This window comes from Embiotoca jacksoni, unplaced genomic scaffold, assembly GCF_022577435.1.
Source record: "Embiotoca jacksoni isolate LCO1_2020_lvr unplaced genomic scaffold, fEmbJac1.0.p SCAF_39, whole genome shotgun sequence".
Taxonomy (NCBI): domain Eukaryota; kingdom Metazoa; phylum Chordata; class Actinopteri; family Embiotocidae; genus Embiotoca; species Embiotoca jacksoni.
Genome location: NW_027185391.1, coordinates 843,610 through 865,925, shown reverse-complemented (window position 1 = coordinate 865,925; position 22,316 = coordinate 843,610). Strand labels below are relative to the sequence as shown.

General features: G+C 43.6%; 1 protein-coding gene across 1 annotated transcript in view; it reads left to right on the top strand.

The window, feature by feature from the left end:
• The first annotated feature begins 5,478 nt into the window (after window positions 1-5,478).
• The window catches only part of LOC138208557 (ATP-binding cassette sub-family G member 4-like), a 29,745-nt gene continuing 12,907 nt past the window's right edge, over window positions 5,479-22,316 (top strand). Inside the window, exons 1-5 of the mRNA XM_069166520.1 lie at window positions 5,479-5,546; window positions 18,512-18,771; window positions 21,170-21,287; window positions 21,393-21,525; window positions 21,708-21,758. Of these exons, the coding sequence (XP_069022621.1) occupies window positions 18,525-18,771; window positions 21,170-21,287; window positions 21,393-21,525; window positions 21,708-21,758 (549 nt within the window). The 5' untranslated portion in view covers window positions 5,479-5,546; window positions 18,512-18,524. The remainder of the gene's footprint in view (window positions 5,547-18,511; window positions 18,772-21,169; window positions 21,288-21,392; window positions 21,526-21,707; window positions 21,759-22,316) is intronic.

The following is a 22,316-nucleotide window of genomic DNA, read 5'->3' as shown; positions in this document are numbered from 1 at the left end:
TTGTTTTCAATTTGTCTTTTCTAAAGTGACTTTACTGAGAAATCAAAACCTCTTTTGCTGCTCGCTGCTTTTTTTCTGTATATTTTGATGGATTTGATCCTAAATTTCAGTTCACCTTCGAGAGTTCCCCGGCAGCCAAGGGACTGTGGTGGAAAGGTTCCCGTTTGACAAGGGGATGATTCACAGTGAGTTCCTGAAAACGTTTATTCAGTCATCAGATGTCTCACAGCTGCCTGGAGACATGAAGCTTCATGTTTCATCCTCCACACAGTGTTCAGCAGGTTCAACATCCAGGATCACATGAGGCTGGTTATCAACTCCATCAATCAACCAGGGTTTCCCAGTCCAGCTCCATTCACATTAAAGGCGCGGGGCTTGCAGCCTCTGACCAATCGCAAACATGGACATGGACCATTAACCAGCCTACTTTGTGATGTGACCACGGGCCGGAGACGGGTCCACATGTTGTCGCTCAGAGGTCCAGTAGATGGGAGTCGAATAACGGGGGTTTCCTCCCGTTCTCAGCTTCCAATCCGTTCGTCTGGCTACGATGCTGGTCCAAAGGTCCCGTGGAGGTCGTCAGGCAGAGACATCTTGGTTAGCCTGGACGTCGGCAGGTGGAGGTGGAAGACGTCTCGGTCAGCTGGACGTCGGCAGTTGGAGGTGGACGACGTCTCGGTCAGCTGGACGTCGGCAGGTGGAGGTGGACGACGTCTCGGTCAGCTGGACGTCGGCAGTTGGAGGTGGACGACGTCTCGGTCAGCTGGACGTCGGCAGGTGGAGGTGGACGACGTCTAGGTCAGCTGGGCGTCGGCAGTTGGAGGTGGACGACGTCTCGGTCAGCTGGACGTCGGCAGTTGGAGGTGGACGACGTCTCGGTCAGCTGGACGTCGGCAGGTGGAGGTGGACGACGTCTAGGTCAGCTGGGCGTCGGCAGGTGGAGGTGGACGATGTCTAAGTCAGCTGGACGTCGGCAGTTGGAGGTGGACGACGTCTCGGTCAGCTGGACGTCGGCAGGTGGAGGTGGACGACGTCTCGGTCAGCTGGGCGTCGGCAGGTGGAGGTGGACGACGTCTCGGTCAGCTGGACGTCAGCAGGTGGAGGCTTGAGTCGGCGATTCACTAATCGTCACTACTTATAACTCTGATGAACGTTTAGAGCTCAGCGTGTCCTCAGTGTGATGTCAGCGTGTCTTCAGCGTGTCCTCAGTGTGATGTCAGCGTGTCTTCAGCGTGTCCTCAGTGTGATGTCAGCGTGTCTTCAGCGTGTCCTCAGTGTGATGTTAGCGTGTCTTCAGCGTGTCCTCAGCGTGATGTCAGCGTGTCTTCAGCGTGTCCTCAGCGTGTCCTCAGCGTGATGTCAGCGTGTCTTCAGCGTGTCCTCAGCGTGATGTCAGCGTGTCTTCAGCGTGTCCTCAGTGTGTCCTCAGCGTGATGTCAGCGTGTCTTCAGCGTGTCCTCAGTGTGATGTCAGCGTATCTTCAGCGTGTCCTCAGTGTGATGTCAGCGTGTCTTCAGCGTGTCCTCAGCGTGATGTCAGCGTGTCTTCAGCGTGTCCTCAGTGTAATGTCAGCGTGTCGTCAGACTCAGTTCAGATGTCTCCGAGTTGTTAACAGCTTCATCAAACAGACATTTTTCCCTCTAAACTTCTCACCTGGTTCCTTTTCAATGAATGTTCAAATATCTAGAGAAAACGGTTCAAAACCTGAGAACAGATTTGTGGATCAGAACTTTGTTTGTTCTTCTCTCTTCTCCCAGTAATCATCTTCACGTTGATCTGTTGAAAACTGGTTGAGAGCAGCTCCAACTGTAACTTAACTAGCAAGGACCTCCAGCTCAATTGAGTATGAACAGAATTTATAGATTATGGGATGGTGGTTTGCGCTGGAGCTGAGCAAGACATGCGGTTTGGGGAAGGCTCAGCTGAGAATCCACTGCAGCTCTCGGGCCTCGCAGATCCCCAAAAAAACAATCAGAGAAAGCAGTGATAACCGACCCATGCGCAGCTCCTGAAGCCGTGACGAGTGAGGAGCAGCTCGGAAGCCCGTCTGAACACGACCCAGGACGACCCAGGGCGGATTGATTGACGAGGGTTAATTCAGCTTTTCACGGGACACGGAAGAAGCAGCAAGAACGTTGGTTCCTGGGCACACGGAAAGCAGTTTAAAGGAACGGTGGCAATGCAGCAGTGGAAGAGATCGAAGGGTGTGAAAAAGGTGGAGAACACGTTCGACTCGGGCATGAAAGGTGAGCGAGTGACGGTCACGCGAGACATGAAGGACGTGAAGGCGAGGGAGCCTCCTCTTCTCTGCCATTGATGTCGACGACGGGGAGGTCGCCAAGATGGATCACGGATCTTGGCTCCTACTCCCATGAAAGGAAGCGACGATCACCGGATGGTTCCGTTGCAGCAGGGCATGATGGAGGGAGTTTTGGAAAAGATTTTGATGGAAAGAAAATAAGATTCTCTCATCTTATTTGCAAGTGGCTCCGGAAAGTTTCTTTTGTTTTATTTTCGGCATCTAATCAACACTCCCCTGTGTCCTTATCTTGTGACCTACAACCAACTCAGTATTACCATACAAAAGCAGATACAAAGGAAGTGGGGATGACTGTAAATTGTTTGTCACACTGTATAAAGCTGCCCTACGGAGGAGAGACTTCGAGCAATGCTGGACATCTTTCTTTGAGTGTACATGTATTTGCTCCTTCTTGCAAGAATAAATGTCCGATATGTTTGATTTTGAATACAGCCTCTGAGTCATTTTTCTAACAATTTTTAATATGAATGCTATTTGGCGGAGAAAATCGACCACCATAAGGACCCCCAAAGATTGGCAGAAGGAACGGCAACCGTTCAGAGCCGAAACTCGGCCGGGTGGTACAATCGATCACGGAGAGGTGACACCGTTCCAGTTGGCAACGAGATGTTGCCTTCGTCTTCTCTTTCTTTTTTCCTGCCTTTTTTCTCTTTTTTTTTTTTTTTTTCTGATTCCTGGCCTGGATGAGCCAATAAGGGCGATGGGTTCAGAGCTAGGGATGTAGATGGCATGAATGAGAGCGAGTGGCGGGAAGGAACGCCCAAAGCTAACCCCATGTTGGAGCGATATAAGTTTCATGGAAAGATACAAAGGGACTCTGAAAGTTTGGACCAGTTCGTGACTGAGCTAAAGCTGCTAGTAAAAGACTGCAAGTACCCTAATGGGGATGAGATGATTAGAGACCAGATCGTTTTCAGTACAAGATCTCCAAGAGTCCGGGGAAAACTACTCTGTCACGGTTCAGATTTAACGCTCGAGAAAGCGATTGACGTCGCACGCTCACATGAGCTATCACAACAGCAGCTGAAGACGAGGGGTTGCCCCGCTGCTAATATACAGCCGGCCGGTCTGTCCACGCAGTTAGCAGGAAGCCGTTCAGTTCCGAACAAAGATACCACGGACGCAAAATAACTGTGGGGAACGATAGCAGCGCAGCAAGGAGTGTGGAGCATGTGGAAGACAGCACGGTCGCATGCCCTGCAAGAAGGGCGTCAGTGAAATAAATGCAAAAAGACCAACTACTTGCTAAGATGTGTCGGACAAACACAGTATCAGCCGACAAAATACAAGCCCAAGAAAGTCCATGCTATCTCAGAAGCACGGAACAGGCCTCGATGGATCTGGACATTGACACTATTATATAAAAGCATGAAAATACAGCAAGGGAACGGCCATTCGCAGCGGTGGAAATAGGAAAAGTGAAGCACAAACTAAAGTTCAAAACAGATACAGGTGCCCCGATAATGTGATACCAGTGAACATGTTTCACAAAATATGAGGAAGTGTTGCATTAGGGCTGTCAGACGGCAACATCTCGGGATATGGTGGACAGAGACTTGGTCGGTGTCCTTCGTTTGCTTGGACAATTAAATGTCAGTGGAACCACAGAATACTACACGGATCATTGAAGGGGGACAGAAGGACCCGAACCCGGCATCTCGGTGTCTGAACCAAGTGCTGCAATCTGAGGAAATGGAAGGACTGACGAATCCAAACCTGGCCCTCTAGGGCCCAATGAGACCTGCAGTTGGGTGAAATGGGGGATGGCCAACTCTGGAACCAGCATTTCAGGGAGTGGTGGTAACGGTCCCTCTTTCTGATGGGACTTTTGCCGACGGAGCACAGTTCGCTTGGAGGTTTTTTTGTTTGTTTTCTTCTTTCATGGCTGGTGGTGTGGATACGGCTGGAGGCGGACAGCTGTGCCCGGAGACTCCCTTTACCACAGCAGAGTGCTGGAGCAGGTGAAGGACTGCAGCTACTTTGTGCCGGTGACTTTACCAATGGATGATCTTCCTCGAGCGGAATCTCGGATGAAGGACGGCGGGGAAGTTTTTTTTTTTCTTGGAACTCTCCCGATGGCGATTGGGCTGGTGAACCGCCTTAGCTTGGTCCTTGGTGAAAGTGGAGTTGGTGGGTTTGCTGGACGGTGTGAGGACCAGCTGCTGGGTGAAGAAGATGGAGCCAATCCCGAAGGTAAAATGAGCGTGCGGCGCAGCGTTCCTGCACGAACAACAGAGCAGCACACATACACCAGTAGCAGACAGATGTGCCGGATGGGCAGGTATTTATAGGCGCATGGCCGGTAGGGGAGTGTTTGAGGTGTGGTCCTGCTCCTGAAATTCAGTTTCAAATTTATCTCCAAATGCTGCTAACACACAATATTCATCATCAAATCATATCAGATACAGCCAGGACTTTTACCGTAATAATAATAATTCTGTACTTGTACTGAAGTGGTATTTGTTTCTGCAGGACTTTCACTTTAACTGTAATTGTTATAAGAATTTCATTTTTATATGGTAAAATATGCGGAGACACGTCCTTGAACAGCTCTTTGTGCCTGTGTAGAGATGGCTCAACTTGCTATTTTCATCAAGTAGTCAATAATAGGCCCTTTATCTATACTTTAATAGATAATTATGAAGGCCTCAGCCTGAAGAGAAATGTATCGTCTGAGTCTACGAGGACCACGTCCACAAGATACTGACTGTAAACGCTCATACTCTGAGCCTTTCACTCTGTAACCACATGATGTCGGTGCATTGTTAAAACGCTCCTCTTGTACAACATTAATCAACTGCTGATTAAACCTTTTAACTTGTATTCTGGCTCCGGTCTCCTCTGTCTAAAAGTCAACAAAAAACTCTTTTGACAGTAATACTTTTACTTCAGTAAAGGATCTGAAAACTTCTCCCACAACTGTTGGTGGGAAATAAGTGATGACTGCAGTGAGGTGGTAGAAATGTGGGTTACATAAACATAAGCTCACACCTGTCTCCCATGATGAAGATTAAAAAGGCAGAAATCCACATTCGAAGCAGAGGAGTCTTTTCTTCCGTCATGTGACAGCCCCCCCCCCCCCCCCCCCCCCGCCCTGCTCTGTGCAGCGATGCTGTAGATGCAGCAGACTGTTCCAGACGCTGCTCGGTGGTGGATGCAGCAGCCGGGGAGGAGACGGACATCCTGACAGACACGAGGAGGACAGCGACACTCGACAGCACTCAACGTAGGCTCTCTGTTTTTCTCCTCTGGGTTTCCTGTGACTTCTTATCCTCTGTCCTGCTGTAGATGCCCCCCCACCCCCCCACCTCTTCAGGCTGTCTCACACTCACACAACTCTTATAGATTCTTACGTGGCAGTTTACAAGTTTTAAAACGAGCTCCCGCTAACAGAGCTTTCATTTCATAAACATCACAATCAGATTACACTTGTTTGTGTACGTCATGTACTTTGTGGCGTTTTCAGTTTAAAAGAACGTGTTTATCCTCGTGAATTAAACCAGTCCATTAACTTTAATTAATTACCATTATTAATGAGATGGTTCATTTCCGTTCATTCGAAAAATACCAGTATTTTTAAGCTATACCTAAAAAATCCTTTAAAAATGTATTTATTTTATAATTTGGATAAAAGAAATTGACTGATTTGACTTGAGTTTTACTTCTAAAAAATGTGGCATCTTTTCTCAAAGCCACATCAAATCATGTCATATTTTATTTGTAACATTTGATTTGGTGAGTGCATACACATAGTTATAAAACATACTCTAATTTGAACTCCACTGAATTCACTGTTTATTGGCCCTAAACGTAAAGTAAAAAGCAGCAAATGACTCTTTAGGAAGGGAAGAAATACCCTGAATATTTGTTGTTGTTATTCTTCTGTAAAACAACTGCAGTTATTTAGTCTATTAGCACTAATAAAATGTTTTTTCAGAGTAGTTTAGGATACTAACTAGAAACGTCACTGCTGAAATACTTACACAGCTGAAGTGGCTGAAATACCAAAAGAAAATGATGGAAGAAAATGTAAAGTCAGATCAATTTAAAAATTGAAAGGAGTCAAAGTGTGGGTGATAAGTCGAACTGAAAGAGTCCGTCCTGACATATGAGCTCAATTTATCACACTGAACTTAAAGTCCAACGTATTTTATCAGTCTTCCTTTGAAAGTGGAAGATAACTGATGAATACAAACAGATGATCATGGAGGTTTAAATACTGCAAATCATTTAGTTTCCTTAAAGGTTCCCAGACAGACGAGCACTCCTCGTCTCGGTGGATTTTAAAGTGTGAAAGTCCTCGTGCAGCTCACGGTGTACGCTGAGGCTCCGAACAGGAATGTATGCCAGCTTTTACGTTTTTTTTTCTGTCAAAGCCTCTTCAGCTCTGATTCCTACAAAGTCATGGGAGCTGTTAACCTACTTCCCTGGTCTGATCTTAATATCCTTCTGTTCAGTCTTCTCATGTTACGTAAGAAGAACCGGTGTTACTGCGAGGCGGCTGTTCACCAGCAGAACAATTAGACCATATTTATGACGTAAAGAAGAATCCTTGGTAGTGTCACAGAGACGTCAGCGTCTGACTGGGACTCGGTCTTCCGACCAGCCATGAGACGTCTGTCAGTCGCCTTTGAGAGCTGCTCATGACCTCCACAACATACGATCCTATTCATGTGCAGTGACATGGACTCAGTGTGTCAGACCTGCTCCTCAGGACGGGATGAAGACGTGGAGATTAATGTCACTGGTTGTCTTTAACTCCTAAAGTACAATCTAGAGGTGTACCTTTAAAAAGAGTCTAGAAGCCATAATCTGTTGCCTGCTGTTGACGCAATCATTAGTTATGAATCCTGTTCAGATACAATTTGAAGAAACTGTTTTTCTCATCATGGAGGAGTGTTGATTGACAAGTGAATTGTTAATTATTTAAGTGGTCTCCAGTCGATGTTGTTTGCTGCTTATGTGAGTCTTGTTATGGACAGATTATGAGATAGTGGTATCGGGACCTCCTGGCTGACGTCATCTTCAGTCTTTAAATTTCTTCTTGGTCATTTGTTTTCATTTGTTGCCGTTTTGAATCGTTTTATGGTCATTTTGAGAAGGGACAGGTCATAAAAAATAGAATAGTTAAGGCAACAATCCTCTCGTCTCATTTTCCTTGTTTTGATCAGTTCCTGGTCGTAATGCATTACTATTGCCAGAAGGTGGCGGTAATGTACCTAAAAGCTGTTTGCTTTGCTTTGAGAAGAGGAACGTGTCACGACCAAGCTGTGGAACAACACGAGAAGCGAAACAACCAAAGATAACTTCAGCCGTCAAACCGTTGCGTGTGGATCTGTAGAAAATGAAGGATAACGAGGTGCACTGCAAACTGCTGGGTGAAGCCTGAATCATAGGTCTACCACAGCTACACACAGTGGTTAGAGAGTGAAGCTGCAACAAGACAGACCGAACATCAATGGCCAGAAGAAAGAAGTTTGATGTTAGATGTGCTGCTCAAACATCCAGCTGAAGACTTACTTCCCATCAGGCGAGGTTTTTGAAGTTTGATGTCATTTGTTAGGACATAATTTACGATTTTGTGTGTGTGTGTGTGTGTGTGTGTGTGTGTGTGTGTGCGCAGCTCATCAAATGATAGTTGAAAAGTTCTCTGTGAATATCAAATAGTGTTTTTACTTGAAATACCTTTCCTTGATTTAGAGCCTGTTTACTGCCAGCTGAGTCTCTTCGTGGCACTTTGAGAGAGTTTTGTCTTTTTTTTGTAGTCCATTAACTGAGATGTATGAATTTCAAACAAAACCTCTAACCCTGTTTCCAAAAACATTGGGACGCTGTGAAAATGCAAAACAGACTGCAATGATTTGCAAATTACATGAACCCATATTTTACTGCAAATAGACCAAAGACAACATATCAAATGTTGAAACAGAAATTGTATTGTTTTATGAAAAATATCGTCTCATTTTGAATCTGATGTCAGCAACACGTCTCTATAAAGTTGTTTCAGGATCATGTTCACCACTGAGCTTCATCACCTCTTCTGGAAACGTTGGGGAACTGAGGAGACCAGTTTCTGGAGTTTAGAAAGTGAAATGTGGTCCCATTCTGGCCTGATAGAGGATTTCAGCTGCTCAACAGTTCAGGGTCTCCTTTGTTGTATTGTTCATGTCCTGATGCTCCAGATGTTTTCAATGATTGACAGGTCTGGACTGCAGGAGGCCAGTTTATCAGCGGACTCTTCTACTAGAGAACCATGCTGTTGGAACAATTGCAGAATGTGGTTGGACGTTGTTCTGCTGAAATAAACAAGACCTTCCCTGAAAGAGACGTTGTCTGGATGGCAGCATATGTTGCTCCAAAACCTGAATATATCATTCAGCATTAATGCTTCCTTCCAGATGTTCAAGCTACCCATGCCATGTGCACTAATGCATCCTGTACCATCACAGATGCTGGCTTTAGAACTGAGCTGATAACAAGCTGGATGGTCCCTCTCCTCTTTAACCCGGAGGATGCAGCGTCCATGATTTCCAAATAGAATCTCAGATTGTGATCCATCAGACCTCAGGACAGTTGTCCACTTCACCTCAGTCCATCTTCAATGATCTCGGTCCAGAGAAGGCGGCGGTGTTTCTGGATCATGTTTCTATCTGGTTTCTTCTTTGGAGAGTTTTAACATCATTTGTGGACGCAGCGATGAACTGTGTTCACAGACGATGGTTTTCACAAGTGTTCCTGAGCCCATGCAGTGATTTCCACTCCAGAATAGTGTGTTTTTAATGCAGTGCTGCCTGAGGACCCGAAGATCACCACCATCCAATATTGGTTTCCAGCCTTGTCCCTTGTGTTCAGAGATTTCTCCAGATTCTCTGAATCTTTTAATGATATTATGAACCGTAGACGATGAAATCCACTAATTCTTTGTAGTTTTACGTTGAGGAACATTATTCTTAGATTGTTGCACTATTTTCCAACACAGTCTTTCACAGAGTGGTGAACCTCTCCCCATCTTCACTGCTGAGAGACTCCGCCTCTCTGAAATGATCATTTTAAAGCCAATCATATTACTGATCTGTTGCCATGGTAACATAATTAGTTGTGCAATGTTCAACTAGGTGTTTTTTTTTTAGACTACACAACCTTTCCAGTCTTTTGTTGACCCTGTCCCAACTTTTTTGAAACGTGTTGCTGCATCAAATTCATAATGAGCAGATATTTTTCATAGAACGATAAAACTTCTCTGTTTCAACATTTGATATGTTGTCTTTGGTCTATTTTCTACATGATTTGCAAATGATCCTATTCTTTTTGTATTTAGCATCCTGACTTTTTTGTACATAGAAGGCCTGATTTACTAAGATCTCAAATAAAGGTACTAAATTGCGTGTTCCTTCCAAAGATTTGCACTTTTTTTTGCGCCCGTTTTGCAGGTGATTTACTGAGTTCATTGCATCATTGAAGTCAGGTGCAAATCTCTATTTAAATGAGGATTTGTGTGTTAAAGTGATTCCAGCACTGAAAAACACAGAACGACCGCAAAACCAAAAGGAAATCTGATCCCATTGAAATTAAGAAATATAAAAATAATAAGAACAAAACACTTTATAGGAGATCATCAGTGAGGAAGTCAATACTGAAGGGAAAACAAAAAGGACGGTGGATGAGATCCTCTAACAGACAGCGATCAGCAGGTCCAGATCTTTCTGTGATGAGCAGCTGATTTCATTGAGTTCCTGGAGGTCTCGTGAACCAGATGAAGCTACCTGTGAATTCTGCAGGACTCATTCAGGATGTGACAGCTCACCTGAATAACAGGACTGGAGGGAGATCCAAGCAGAGATACGCTGGAACCACCCAGAGGCAGCAAAATGCTGAGTCGGAAGAAGTTTTTTAAATGCTGGTTATTTCGTGGCTCCTCCTTGTTGTTGGCTGTCAATCATCTTTCTGTTCATTCAGTAACTCAGAAATATCATTGCTGGACAATAATTTCTGCCTCTGACATCAGAAATGTTTAACGGGTGTAAAACCTGGTTCTCTACGTATTCTGTGGTTTCCTGCGTCTCCTTCACAATAAGAGCAGCCGTGTCTCCTTCACAATAAGAGCAGCCGTCTCTCCTGATGCTCATCTGATTAAAACCTTCAGTCGTACTAAAATACACAACAATCACTTCTCCAGTTTCTACTTCCAGGTTTAGTAAATATCATTGCGGGTGATAAATTGTTCTATTTGCATGTTTCCTCCCAGTATTTTGCACCTCCAAGCAGAAACGTCCAATATTACATATACATGCAGGAAAACACGCAGAATGGACAACGTGTGTTAAACTGCACATTTAGAAGATGCAGTCCTCGCTGCACGTCGTCAGTAGATCTGATGGACATTTGTTTGCAGTTGGTGTGAAGTTTGCAGGTGATTTTACACAAAGACCTTCAATAAATCAGACCCAGAGTCTCTTGGTACAGAGACCCGGGTCCTCGGGCTCCCTCTAACCTCTACAGGCCTTTTGTCTGAGCTTAGTAATATTACAAAATTTCATCTTCATATACAGCAGCAAAGTACTGACAAAACTGTGATATAGATGTCAACAAATCAATGTATTGCTGTTTTCCATTGTTCGTTGATGACTGTGAAAAGGTACTAAATTGCATTTTCTATGGTGTTAAAGGTCAAACAGTCTTGAACATGAATTGGTGAACCCTGCAGACACCGCTTACCTTTTAGATAAAGATTTTACATTCATAGAGAGCTTATAAAACATGATGCAGCACTTTTAAACTCGCCACAACTGGCTACATGCTGACAAATTACAGCAAGAAATGACAATTGCAGATAATACTTGTTGGTAGATAAATATTTTGTACTTTTACTTCAGTAGTATTTTGAATGCAGCAGCTTTAACTTGTAAAGATTGGAGCACTTCTTCCATCACTGTCACATAAAGCGAGATCCAACCAGAAGAGCATCTAAACTCACTGCTGCTGTGGTTGCTGCTGGACAAGAAGAAGAGCACATATCTTATCCTGACGGGTCCTCAAGTGAACAAAACGAGGTCAGGCGGCCATTACATGAGAAGGCCATGACACTTACTGCTTTCCAGTTTTACAGGATGCTCAAACCGGTTCTTCGTGAACAAACAAGGGTTTCTAACCAGGCTAGAGCAGACGAGGTCAAACCAGACTTATTACCTCTCGTTGAAGAGTCATTACTCAACTACAGATTTTTTTTAAAGATATGAGTTTTCCTAGAAAGAAAAGATGCTGCTGCACTTATGATATCAGAGTTTAAATCCCATTTATAAGTTTCTTCAGCTGTGTGGTATTACTTCCTTACAAACAGAGAGTCTGAGATATTTCCTGATCATAGAAAACGGTAGTGTATAAAAAGATACACCCAGCTGACTTGGAGCTGTTCCATTTTTAGAAGCCGGGCTTATTTAATTAATTCACGGCTTTGATACGAGATATCATCTTTATGAGTTGTTCCTCTGTGAGTGAAGATAAGTAGCCTTTTCTCTCTCAAATGTTTAAATGTGTAGATATAAATAAATAATACATAAATAGACCCAAATAAAAGATCAGATATGAAAGAAAATAGCCCTGTTATTTATTTGTCCTCAGGCTGCGTGAAACCAACTTTCTCTTGCTTTTTGTGTTTTGAGGGTAAAACCTGTCGGCTCAGGTGGGAAAATGTCACATTTAAAGGGTCATACAGCTTTATGTTATGCAACTCCAGTTTTATGGCACACTGTGTACAGAAAGATGCTCATTTCCCTGCTTCACACTCAGGCGGCACTCATGCTCATTCCTTCACTTTCTCTATAATGTGACTTCACATGAGAATGAACTCAGTTTACTGAATGCGTGAACCTATGAAACCACAGGTAGTGATGTGTTGGAAGGTTGTAGGTTGTGTACATACACAACAGTGGTGAAAAAGAAACGCCACCTCCATGAATTACAATTTATGCATTTTTTTTTTTTTTGTCATGCACAAACAGTATGCCCATGCAGCCCACATAGGCGTGCAGAGAAAACAAGCAGAGTGGAAGTCAGCAGCTTTCAAAAGTCGTCAAGTCGTTCCCAGTGAATCTCCGCCTGGTACTTTTGTTGGAAAACGGTGAATTCCTGGATGCTTGTTGTTTCCGTGAGGTTTACTTGCAACTTTAGAGGTGCTGATGGGCCTTCTTTTTTTTTTTTTACTTCCAGTATTCATGCCAATTGTCTGGTGGTTTCAGCTTCTTTTTTAGTGCACAAATGTAAAATATGTTTTAAATCTTCTGGTCAAACTCCTGATAATAAAACAAATTGAGTGGACTTCCATAAAATGCAATTCTAGTTTTGGGTCTTCAGTAACGTGATGTTTGGATTCAACACGTGCTGAGGACATGTGATGGGTCTACACGATGAACCAGGATCTCTGTAGCCTGAAGTGTTGCTTAGAAACATGAAAAAAAAACCAGTCTGATGTGTTCATTTTCAACATATTTTCTATTCGCCTCGACATACATGTCCTTAATACGCTGTAACCTGGTCACAATGACATTTCTCAGATCTGTTGAACACAAAATCTGTAGATTGGACTTTTGTTCTGAGTTCATTCCTGTTAAACCAGGCGAGCGCCACAAGCCCATTTCATCACTTTGATGTCTCTTTGTAGCCATGTGGACCGAACCACTTGATTTGATTCTAATAGGACTCTAAGACTTGATGCCCCGAATGCAGCTGGATTAGAGTCAGATGGAAGTGTAACAGTGGTACAGTAGATAATCTGAAGCGGTATGATCTCAGGTCACCGAGTTCTTTCCTTCTGCTCCCTCTCGCCCGGAGTGGTTCAGTCCCATCCAACTCCACCCGTGACATGTTGGCATACGTAACATGTCTCCCTGTTACTTATCGGGACCCTTTGACACCCGTGGGAGACTTTTCTCGGACTTCTCCTTCCTTGCTGTCAGGGAAATGAGGTGTGATCTGGAGGGCAAGTGAAGGAGCAGTCATTTCCCATACGTCGGCTTGGCTTGGTGCTTGGTAGTGTACCTGAGTCTGCAGGTTTTTTCCCAGCCCCCAGCCTCCAGCCCCCTCCCGCTCCGAGCAGATCAAGGCCAGAAAAGAAAGTTGATTTTAATCCCTGAGGGGATTAAGAACCCCATGAGTGATTAAATGAGACCTCTTTCTCAAAAAGGACAAATTACTGTACCACCTCAGACTTGGGAACCGTTTCTACAGTGGTCTGTGCAGAACAAAGTAGATTAGACATATCTCCCTTTCGATGATCATTAATCACCTCGCGATCACAGGGGAGTTGCATATTTCTGCTCCTTAGAGTCCTGCCAGGACAATGGAAATGGATTGTTTCTGACGTCGGTTGTGGCTGAACTATCGTTTTCCAGGAACGGTATATAAATTTACACTAATGATGAACTATTGCCAGCAAAGGTGTTCAGGAGATGTGTAAGCAAACCTTAGAAAGTAAGAACTCACTGTACTGAATCACCACTGAAGGAGTCAGTGGCTTTTCTGCAGCGCTTTTCTGCAGCGCTTCACGTTTTAGTGAAAGTTCCTGGTTGAAACTAACTGGAAGATTACAACTTTTACAAATGATGCGTGGTAGTTTTATTTTTTACTGAACTAGAGACAGTCAGAAGCAACGTTGAATGTCCCAGTGTTTTGGATGGTAAAACCAGCTATTGCTAACAAAAGCACCGACGTGCCTTAAAGTGGTACTACATTCGCTACACCTTGACCTTCACCTTGACTGTCACCTTGATCTTCACCTTGATCTTCACCTTGACCTTCACCTTGACCTTCACCTTGAGTCAGTGACTACGAGACATTTCACTAAGGAGAGACCAGAAGAAAATGTGCAACAGTAGTCGTTGAACTTAGTGACTCTGTCCTCCTGTCCATACGTCAATTATTCAATCAACAGTCTGCTTCTCCTGTAGAAATGCAGTCTGAATGTCATTGTCTGACACTTAACTATATAGAAACATCATTCTGTTTGTGTTGTATTAAAATTAAAGTCTAAGTAAAATTAAAATGATGAAAATCACTATTGAGGTTCAGAAGGTCGTGCAGCTTCAGCAGAGTCCAAGTCTTCGTTGGTCGTTATTACAAAGCAAAACTCCTACTGACACCAAACAGGTTTTAGGAAACAATAAATTATTAATTTGAAGGAAAGGTAATGCCGCCCACATCACAGGTTTACCAACTCCAATGAAGAAATACGAATATGTAGAGCTAAGATTAGTTTCTTTATACATTAGCAGAAAATAAATCATCAAGTGAAATAATGTATTATTCATTTCAATCTTTCAGAAAAGATTTGGCACATTAATTGATAATGAGAATAACTGATGTTTGCAGTCACAGTTAGGACATTCAGGTCAGGAAGGGGTGAAGATAGGATGCAAACACTGTTGTGTGTTTTTGAAGTGCTTTGTTTATAGCTTCCTACTGCAGTGAGGACATCATAATAATACTTCTACTGTTTTCTCTATTTACAGTGGGTACGGAAAGTATTCAGACCCCTTTAAATTTTTCACTCTTTGTTTCATTGCAGCCATTTGCTAAAATCAAAAAAGTTCATTTTATTTCTCGTTAATGTACACTCAGCACCCCATCTTGACAGAAAAAAACAGAAATGTAGAAATTTGTGCAAATTTATTAAAAAAAGAAAAACTGAAATATCACATGGTCATAAGTATTCAGACCCTTTGCTGTGACACTCATATTTAACTCACATACTGTCCATTTCTTCTGATCCTCCTTGAGATGGTTCTACTCCTTCATTGGAGTCCAGCTGTGTTTAATTAAACTGATTGGACTTGATTAGGAAAGGCACACACCTGTCTATATAAGACCTTATAGCTCACAGTGCATGTCAGAGCAAATGAGAATCATGAGGTCGAAGGAACTGTCCAAGGAGCTCAGAGACAGAATTGTGGCAAGGCACAGATCTGGCCAAGGTTACAAAATCATTTCTGCAGCACTCAAGGTTCCTAAGAGCACAGTGGCCTCCATAATCCTTAAATGGAAGAAGTTTGGGACGACCAGAACTCTTCCTAGACCTGGCCGTCCAGCCAAACTGAGCAATCGTGGGAGAAGAGCCTTGGTGAGAGAGGTAAAGAAGAACCCAAAGATCACTGTGGCTGAGCTCCAGAGATGCAGTAGGGAGATGGGAGAAAGTTCCACAAAGTCAACTATCACTGCAGCCCTCCACCAGTCGGGGCTTTATGGCAGAGTGGCCCGACGGAAGCCTCTCCTCAGTGCAAGACATATGAAAGCCCGCATAGAGTTTGACAAAAAACACATGAAGGACTCCCAGACTATGAGAAATAAGATTCTCTGGTCTGATGAGACCAAGATTGAACTTTTTGGCGTTAATTCTAAGCGGTATGTGTGGAGAAAACCAGGCACTGCTCATCACCTGCCCAATACAATCCCAACAGTGAAACATGGTGGTGGCAGCATCATGCTATGGGGGTGTTTTTCAGCTGCAGGGACAGGACGACCGGTTGCAATTGAAGGAAAGATGAATGCGGCCAAGTACAGAGATATCCTGGAAGAAAACCTCTTCCAGAGTGCTCTGGACCTCAGACTGGGCCGAAGGTTCACCTTCCAACAAGACAATGACCCGAAGCACACAGCTAAAATAACAAAGGAGTGGCTTCAGAACAACTCTATGACCATTCTTGACTGGCCCAGCCAGAGCCCTGACCTAAACCCAATTGAGCATCTCTGGAGAGACCTGAAAATGGCTGTCCACCAACGTTCACCATCCAACCTGACGGAACTGGAGAGGATCTGCAAGGAAGAATGGCAGAGGATCCCCAAATCCAGGTGTGAAAAGCTTATTGCATCATTCCCAAGAAGACTCATGGCTGTACGAGCTCAAAAGGGTGCTTCTACTCAATACTGAGCAAAGGGTCTGAATACTTATGACCATGTGATATTTCAGTTTTTCTTTTCTAATACATTTACACAAATTTCTACATTTCTGTTTTTTTCTGTCAAGATGGGGTGCTGAGTGTACATTAATGAGAAATAAAATGAACTTTTTTGATTTTAGCAAATGGCTGCAATGAAACAAAGAGTGAAAAATTTAAAGGGGTCTGAATACTTTCCGTACCCACTGTATATGAGTCATGGTTGATTTCCTCACACCTGGGAGAGGCTTCATTACAGATGTTATCATAAGTGATGGTGAGCACTCTGCTTACCAGAAAATGGGTTTCAATTTAGACACTCCGGCACACACACACACACACACACACACACACACACACACACACACACACACACACACACACACACACACACACACACACACAGCCTCCTGAGGGAACGCTGCTACCCACCACTGTTTCTGCATCATCAGCACTCTGCAGACATTAAGAGGAAACAACGCTCGGTCTCTCCCGGCTTCTGTATCTGTTTATCTACAACACTGAAACGTTGGGACGCTGTGTGAAATGTCAATAAAAACAGAACGGGATTATTAGCAAATCACATAAACACATATTGAACAGAAAATAGACCAAAGACAACATATCAAATGCTGAAACAAAAAAAAAAGTTTTATGAAAAATATCTCCTCTTTTTGAATTTGATGCAAGTGACGTGTTTAAAAAAAGTTGGGACAAGGTCAACAAAAGACTAGAAAAGTTGTGTAAAGAGAAAAAAAAAAAAGAGAAAAAAATGGGATATAAAAAGAGCATCCAAGAGAGATGGACTCTTAACAGTGAAGATGGGGAGAGGTTCACCACTCTGTGAAAGACTGTTTGGGAAAATAGTTCAACAATCTAAGAATAATGTTCCTCAACGTAAAACTACAAAGAATTAGTGGATTTCATCGTCTACGGTTCATAATATCATTAAAAGATTCAGAGAATCTGGAGAAATCTCTGAACACAAGGGACAAGGCTGGAAACCAATATTGGATGGTGGTGATCTTCGGGCCCTCAGGCAGCACTGCATTAAAAACACACTATTCTGGAGTGGAAATCACTGCATGGGCTCAGGAACACTTGTGAAAACCATTGTCTGTGAACACAGTTCATCGCTGCGTCCACAAATGATGTTAAAACTCTCCAAAGAAGAAACCAGATAGAAACATGATCCAGAAACACCGCCGCCTTCTCTGGACCGAGATCATTGAAGATGGACTGAGGTGAAGTGAACAACTGTCCTGAGGTCTGATGGATCACAATCTGAGATTCTGTTTGGAAATCATGGACGCTGCATCCTCCGGGTTAAAGAGGAGAGGGACCATCCAGCTTGTTGTGAGCTCACAGTATTTGATTTGCAAATCATCACAATATGTTTTAATTTACATTTTTCACAGCGTCCCAACTTTTTTGGAAACGGGATTTTAACAGTGAAGCTCTGCTGAGGCTCAGAAACAGAAGTTACTGAAAAGACTTTAAAAAAAAGGAGTCATATTGACCTTTACTGAAATTTGTGATAAAAACACTTCCTTTGTGAAACAGGGTCTTTTTATAATTAGTGTTTACAAGACATCTGAAATGTAATAGACTTTTTTATCAATACAAATACCACTCCAACATGCAAAAAAAAAAGGATGAAGGGTTGTCAGTGAAATGTGCAACATTTACGTTTTACATCTTAGTTTCATTCTAGATTATGTTCATCTATTGATTACAAAGGTGCAATGATTTTTTTTTTTTAGCTAAATGCTAACATGTTGAAATTTAGTGGACAAACTCACTGTCAGTTCAGCATGTTGGCATTTGAACCTTCGCTCAGCACTCATACAAAGTAATAACGTCAGATTTCCAGTTGTTGAGTCAGGAATGAGTGTCAGACGGGTTTTGACCCGAGGACGGCGCTGAACGAGAACTCAGGTCAGCACCACGGTTAATCAAACACATGTCTGGACCAGAATTCACAGCCACCCATCCAATAGTGGCTGAAACATCTCGGTGGAAGTGACGGACCAACTGATACTTCCATCCGTGTAGTGGCTTTATAAAGGTTCTGATCGAATACGCCGCGTCTTCGCCTCGGCTTTCTCTGCTGCTTGTTGTTTCAGTGTCAATGGAGAACTTTTAGTAAATGACCTCCAAACATGCTTTCAAGGCACTAAATCCCCAGTTGCAGGTGTAAAATTAGACGTGTCAGCAGATAATGAAGCATGACTCACCTCCCTTCTGTTTCTCCTTTACTTTACAGTCAGAGAGCCGGTATGGACAATAAGGCGCTGGAACCCGATTCTGTGAGTCTCCCCATGGAGGAGGCCGTCCTGTGTAACGGAGGCAGCCCGCCGTCAGCGCAGCAGCAGGAGGCGTCCATGTTGACCCACCTGAAGAAGGTGGAGAACCACATCACGGACGCTCAGCGTTTCTCCCACCTCCCCAAACGCTCAGCCGTGGACCTGGAGTTCATCAACGTGTCATACACCATCCAGGAGGGGCCATGCTGGAGGAGGAGAGGTGACACATCCACCCGTCACTCAAACTCACATAGAAGTCGGTCGTGTCTAGTTGACCCAGTTTGTAACAGAGTATAAAGCTGTACTGCAAGAAGGCAAATTATCATCTAAGACCAAGATGAGTGAAAACACATCATCCAGTCTGCATCACCATCAGGTTCTTCAGCTGCTTCAGTGTTTCTACTGGGGGACTGAGCAGCACCGCTGAGGTTGAGACAGTTCATCAATAATGGAGCTGAGTGGGCCGGAGGAGACTTCATTACGCTGAGACATGATGCAGATTCCTCTCAAGGCTTAAAGAAACGGCAGCTTCACATTTCTGGAGACGAATAACAAAAAGCTTTCATTCACATTTCAACTTATTTGAAATGTCTCTTCACCAGTTTGACGGTCTAACAGGATTCGTCTGTCCAGCTCACTCTGTGAGGGAGTGTTTGCATGGCCACAGCAGCAGAACTACTTAACATGCGACACACTACGGGGACATCTGTACACTCTCAGCAGCGGTTCTTACCTTACACTCAGTTGACCGATCAAATAATAACCTTTAGATAAATGAAGCAGACAGAATCTATATGAATTAGGTATTTATCCTTTAATTATCTTAGTTTGGACCGAATTTCAATTATCTTCATCCCCAAAAACATTTGATCATTTATCATAAACTACCACAAAGAAAAATGAAAAGTGATCAGTTTGACGGTGGATCCCAAACACAGCGAGTTCATCCTGACGAGGCAGCCTGGTTCTGCAGATCACTCAGAGGACGGCTGGTCCATCACCTCTCCACCACTCTTCTACTGTTTCCTCAGGAGTTTTACACACAACTGGGTTTAATGAAGGTTTATTTTTGTTCGTTGTTTTTAAGGTGATCAGACAGAAACTCAGCAGATCTGACCTCCATTATTATTTATCAAATTAAATATATTCCTCTTTTAAAAACCTGATTTTAGTCCTGGCTCACTTGAAGAAAACAATGGATTGATTATCTGTTGTTAAATATTCATGAGGTGGGCAGACAGACACCTAAGCTGACACACACTCGAGATCTTTGTTGAAAACGCATGCAGCTGATTCCTCAGAGTTGTTTTACGATTCACTCTTTGTCTCTTTGACTCAGAAGAATTCTTGTAGCTGAGTTTATGTGACACTTCTGATATTTTGTAAAGAAAAGTAATTTTTTCCCAGATGGACATAATATCCAGACCAACCATCAGTGATGTCATCAACCATCAGTGATGTCATCAATCATCAGTGATGTCATCAACCAATCAGTGATGTCATCGTTGGTTTGTGAACGTTATGAATCCTCCAGTTCAGATTCTGTCCGTCACCATCTTGTTAGTTCGGAGCGGTTTGGAGCAGGAAGTGGCCATATTTGGACGAGCTGGGGGAGGAGCCAGCGGTGGATCTGACCGATCTGATCGGAAACCTGACGATATTACGTCCCGCCCACCGATAGCTGTAACCTGACTGCACCACAGGCCTGTCAATCAAACAGACACGCCCCCAAAAACAGGTCTTCTTGAATCTTCTTTTCTAATGAATGAGGGATTATTTTCAGATGGACCTCCAGAAAACTCATAAGAAGGAGTGACTTTAGCTAACAACACCGAGATAACTGATGGACACATTTTATTCACTTTGGATTTGATGAGAGAAGTTGAATGGGAGTCTATGGAGCCGGAGGCTTTTTGGAGCCGACCTCTAGTGGCACTCGCTGGTATTGCAGCTGAAGACACTTCTGGATCAGAACCATTTTACAGACCTGGAAACTACGTCACAGGAGAGCAGACATGATGAACACTAACCGTCTTCAGTTCAGATTGGACTGAAGGTTTCAGTCATTTTGCGGCACCCAAATGTTTCTGTAGGAAAAGTCTCTGACACATCAGAGGTTCGACCCGATCCAACATAGCACCACGTTGGTGGGCGGACTATCAACACTTCTGAATCTTGTTGCTTTGTTGTGTACGTCCTCCCCACATGCAGAGAACATTTAACCACTTTACCTCTCAGTCTAGATATTATCTGAGTCAGATGCCGTTTCTAAGTGTTATTAATAGTGTTTTGTTAAGTGTTATCTTCATAAATATGAACATCAGTTCAATTGTTTCAGGCGCTAAATGCTAATTAGCATCCTCCACCTTCATGATTTTAGTTTTACTGTTAATCATGAAGTGCATTAAGTTGAATTTAAAGAGCGCTGTTCAGATGAAGCCTATTCTAGTTGTTTTTGTGTCTTGATACACATTTCTGAATTTGAGTATTGACTCTTTTAACGGTGTGTTTCCATTTCCAAATGGCAGAATTATTGACAGAAATACTTCCACCGACGTGCACTAAGTTCTTTTTGTTTTGTTGTTCAATGCCATTGATGCCCATCCTGTTGTCTGCAGGTTTCAAAGCCTTATTGAAGTGCCTGTCTGGACGGTTCTGCAGTCGAGAGCTGATCGGGATCATGGGGCCCTCGGGGGCCGGGAAGTCCACCTTGATGAACATCCTCGCTGGATACAGGTGAGAGACTGAAATGACAGTAATCATGTCCTCAATGTTACACTCAGTACCTCTGTGTCCAGTACGGCCCATTAAACTAAGCTGTTTGTCCTTCCGGCTGCTCAGGGAAACAGGGATGAAGGGTCATATCCTGGTAAATGGGAAGCCCCGGGACCTGAGGACGTTCAGGAAAATGTCCTGCTACATCATGCAGGAAGACATGCTGCTGCCACACCTCACAGCCAGGGAGGCCATGATGGTGAGCAAATATCAACTCTCTGAGATGCTTTTATTTTGAAACCTATGGAAGAGTATAGTAATCCTAGAAGTGATTGTGTGTCTGTAGGAATGAGCCCGTGACCAGAGTCTGTCTCTCCCTGCTCACGTGTTTCATAGCTTCGACATGACGTGATGGTGAAACACGTTTTCTCTCTGCTGCAGGTTTCAGCCAATTTAAAGCTGGATGAAACGATGGACGTGAAGAAAGAACTGGTGAGCCACACAAGTCACAGCTCCAGCATGTAGAGAGGGATCATAGATCCTATCAGTCATACCTCAAACACACCAAAGTCCTTGTCAAGCTTCACTACAACCACAGTTAAATGGGGGGACCGCCCACTTTGTCTGGACACACCCACCCACTGTGGATAAAAGGTGCTCTCTGTGGATCACATGTGAACCTCCTCAGGTACCGTTGTGACATTACAATTATTTGGCTGATGCTTCGTCCAAAATTAGTGCTTTTAAAATCTGCAGGTGCAACAGAGAAAATATCATCTGATACTGGGAGCTTTTAAAAAATTTTCCTTCAACACCTGTTCCATGAAGTTATGCCGGGGTCGGACAAATCAATATTAGTGTCTGATAATCTGGCCAAGAGACATTACATAGCACACGGTGGTGCCTGTCAACCGTAGTCTGCTGTTATCGGTAAGTAGATGCAGGAACAGACGTTTTAATATTGATTCAGACTTTTACTTTCCTAAAAAATTCAAATGTAGAAGCAGCAGATCAGGAATCCTGACGGCCCACGAGGAGAAAAGATTTATG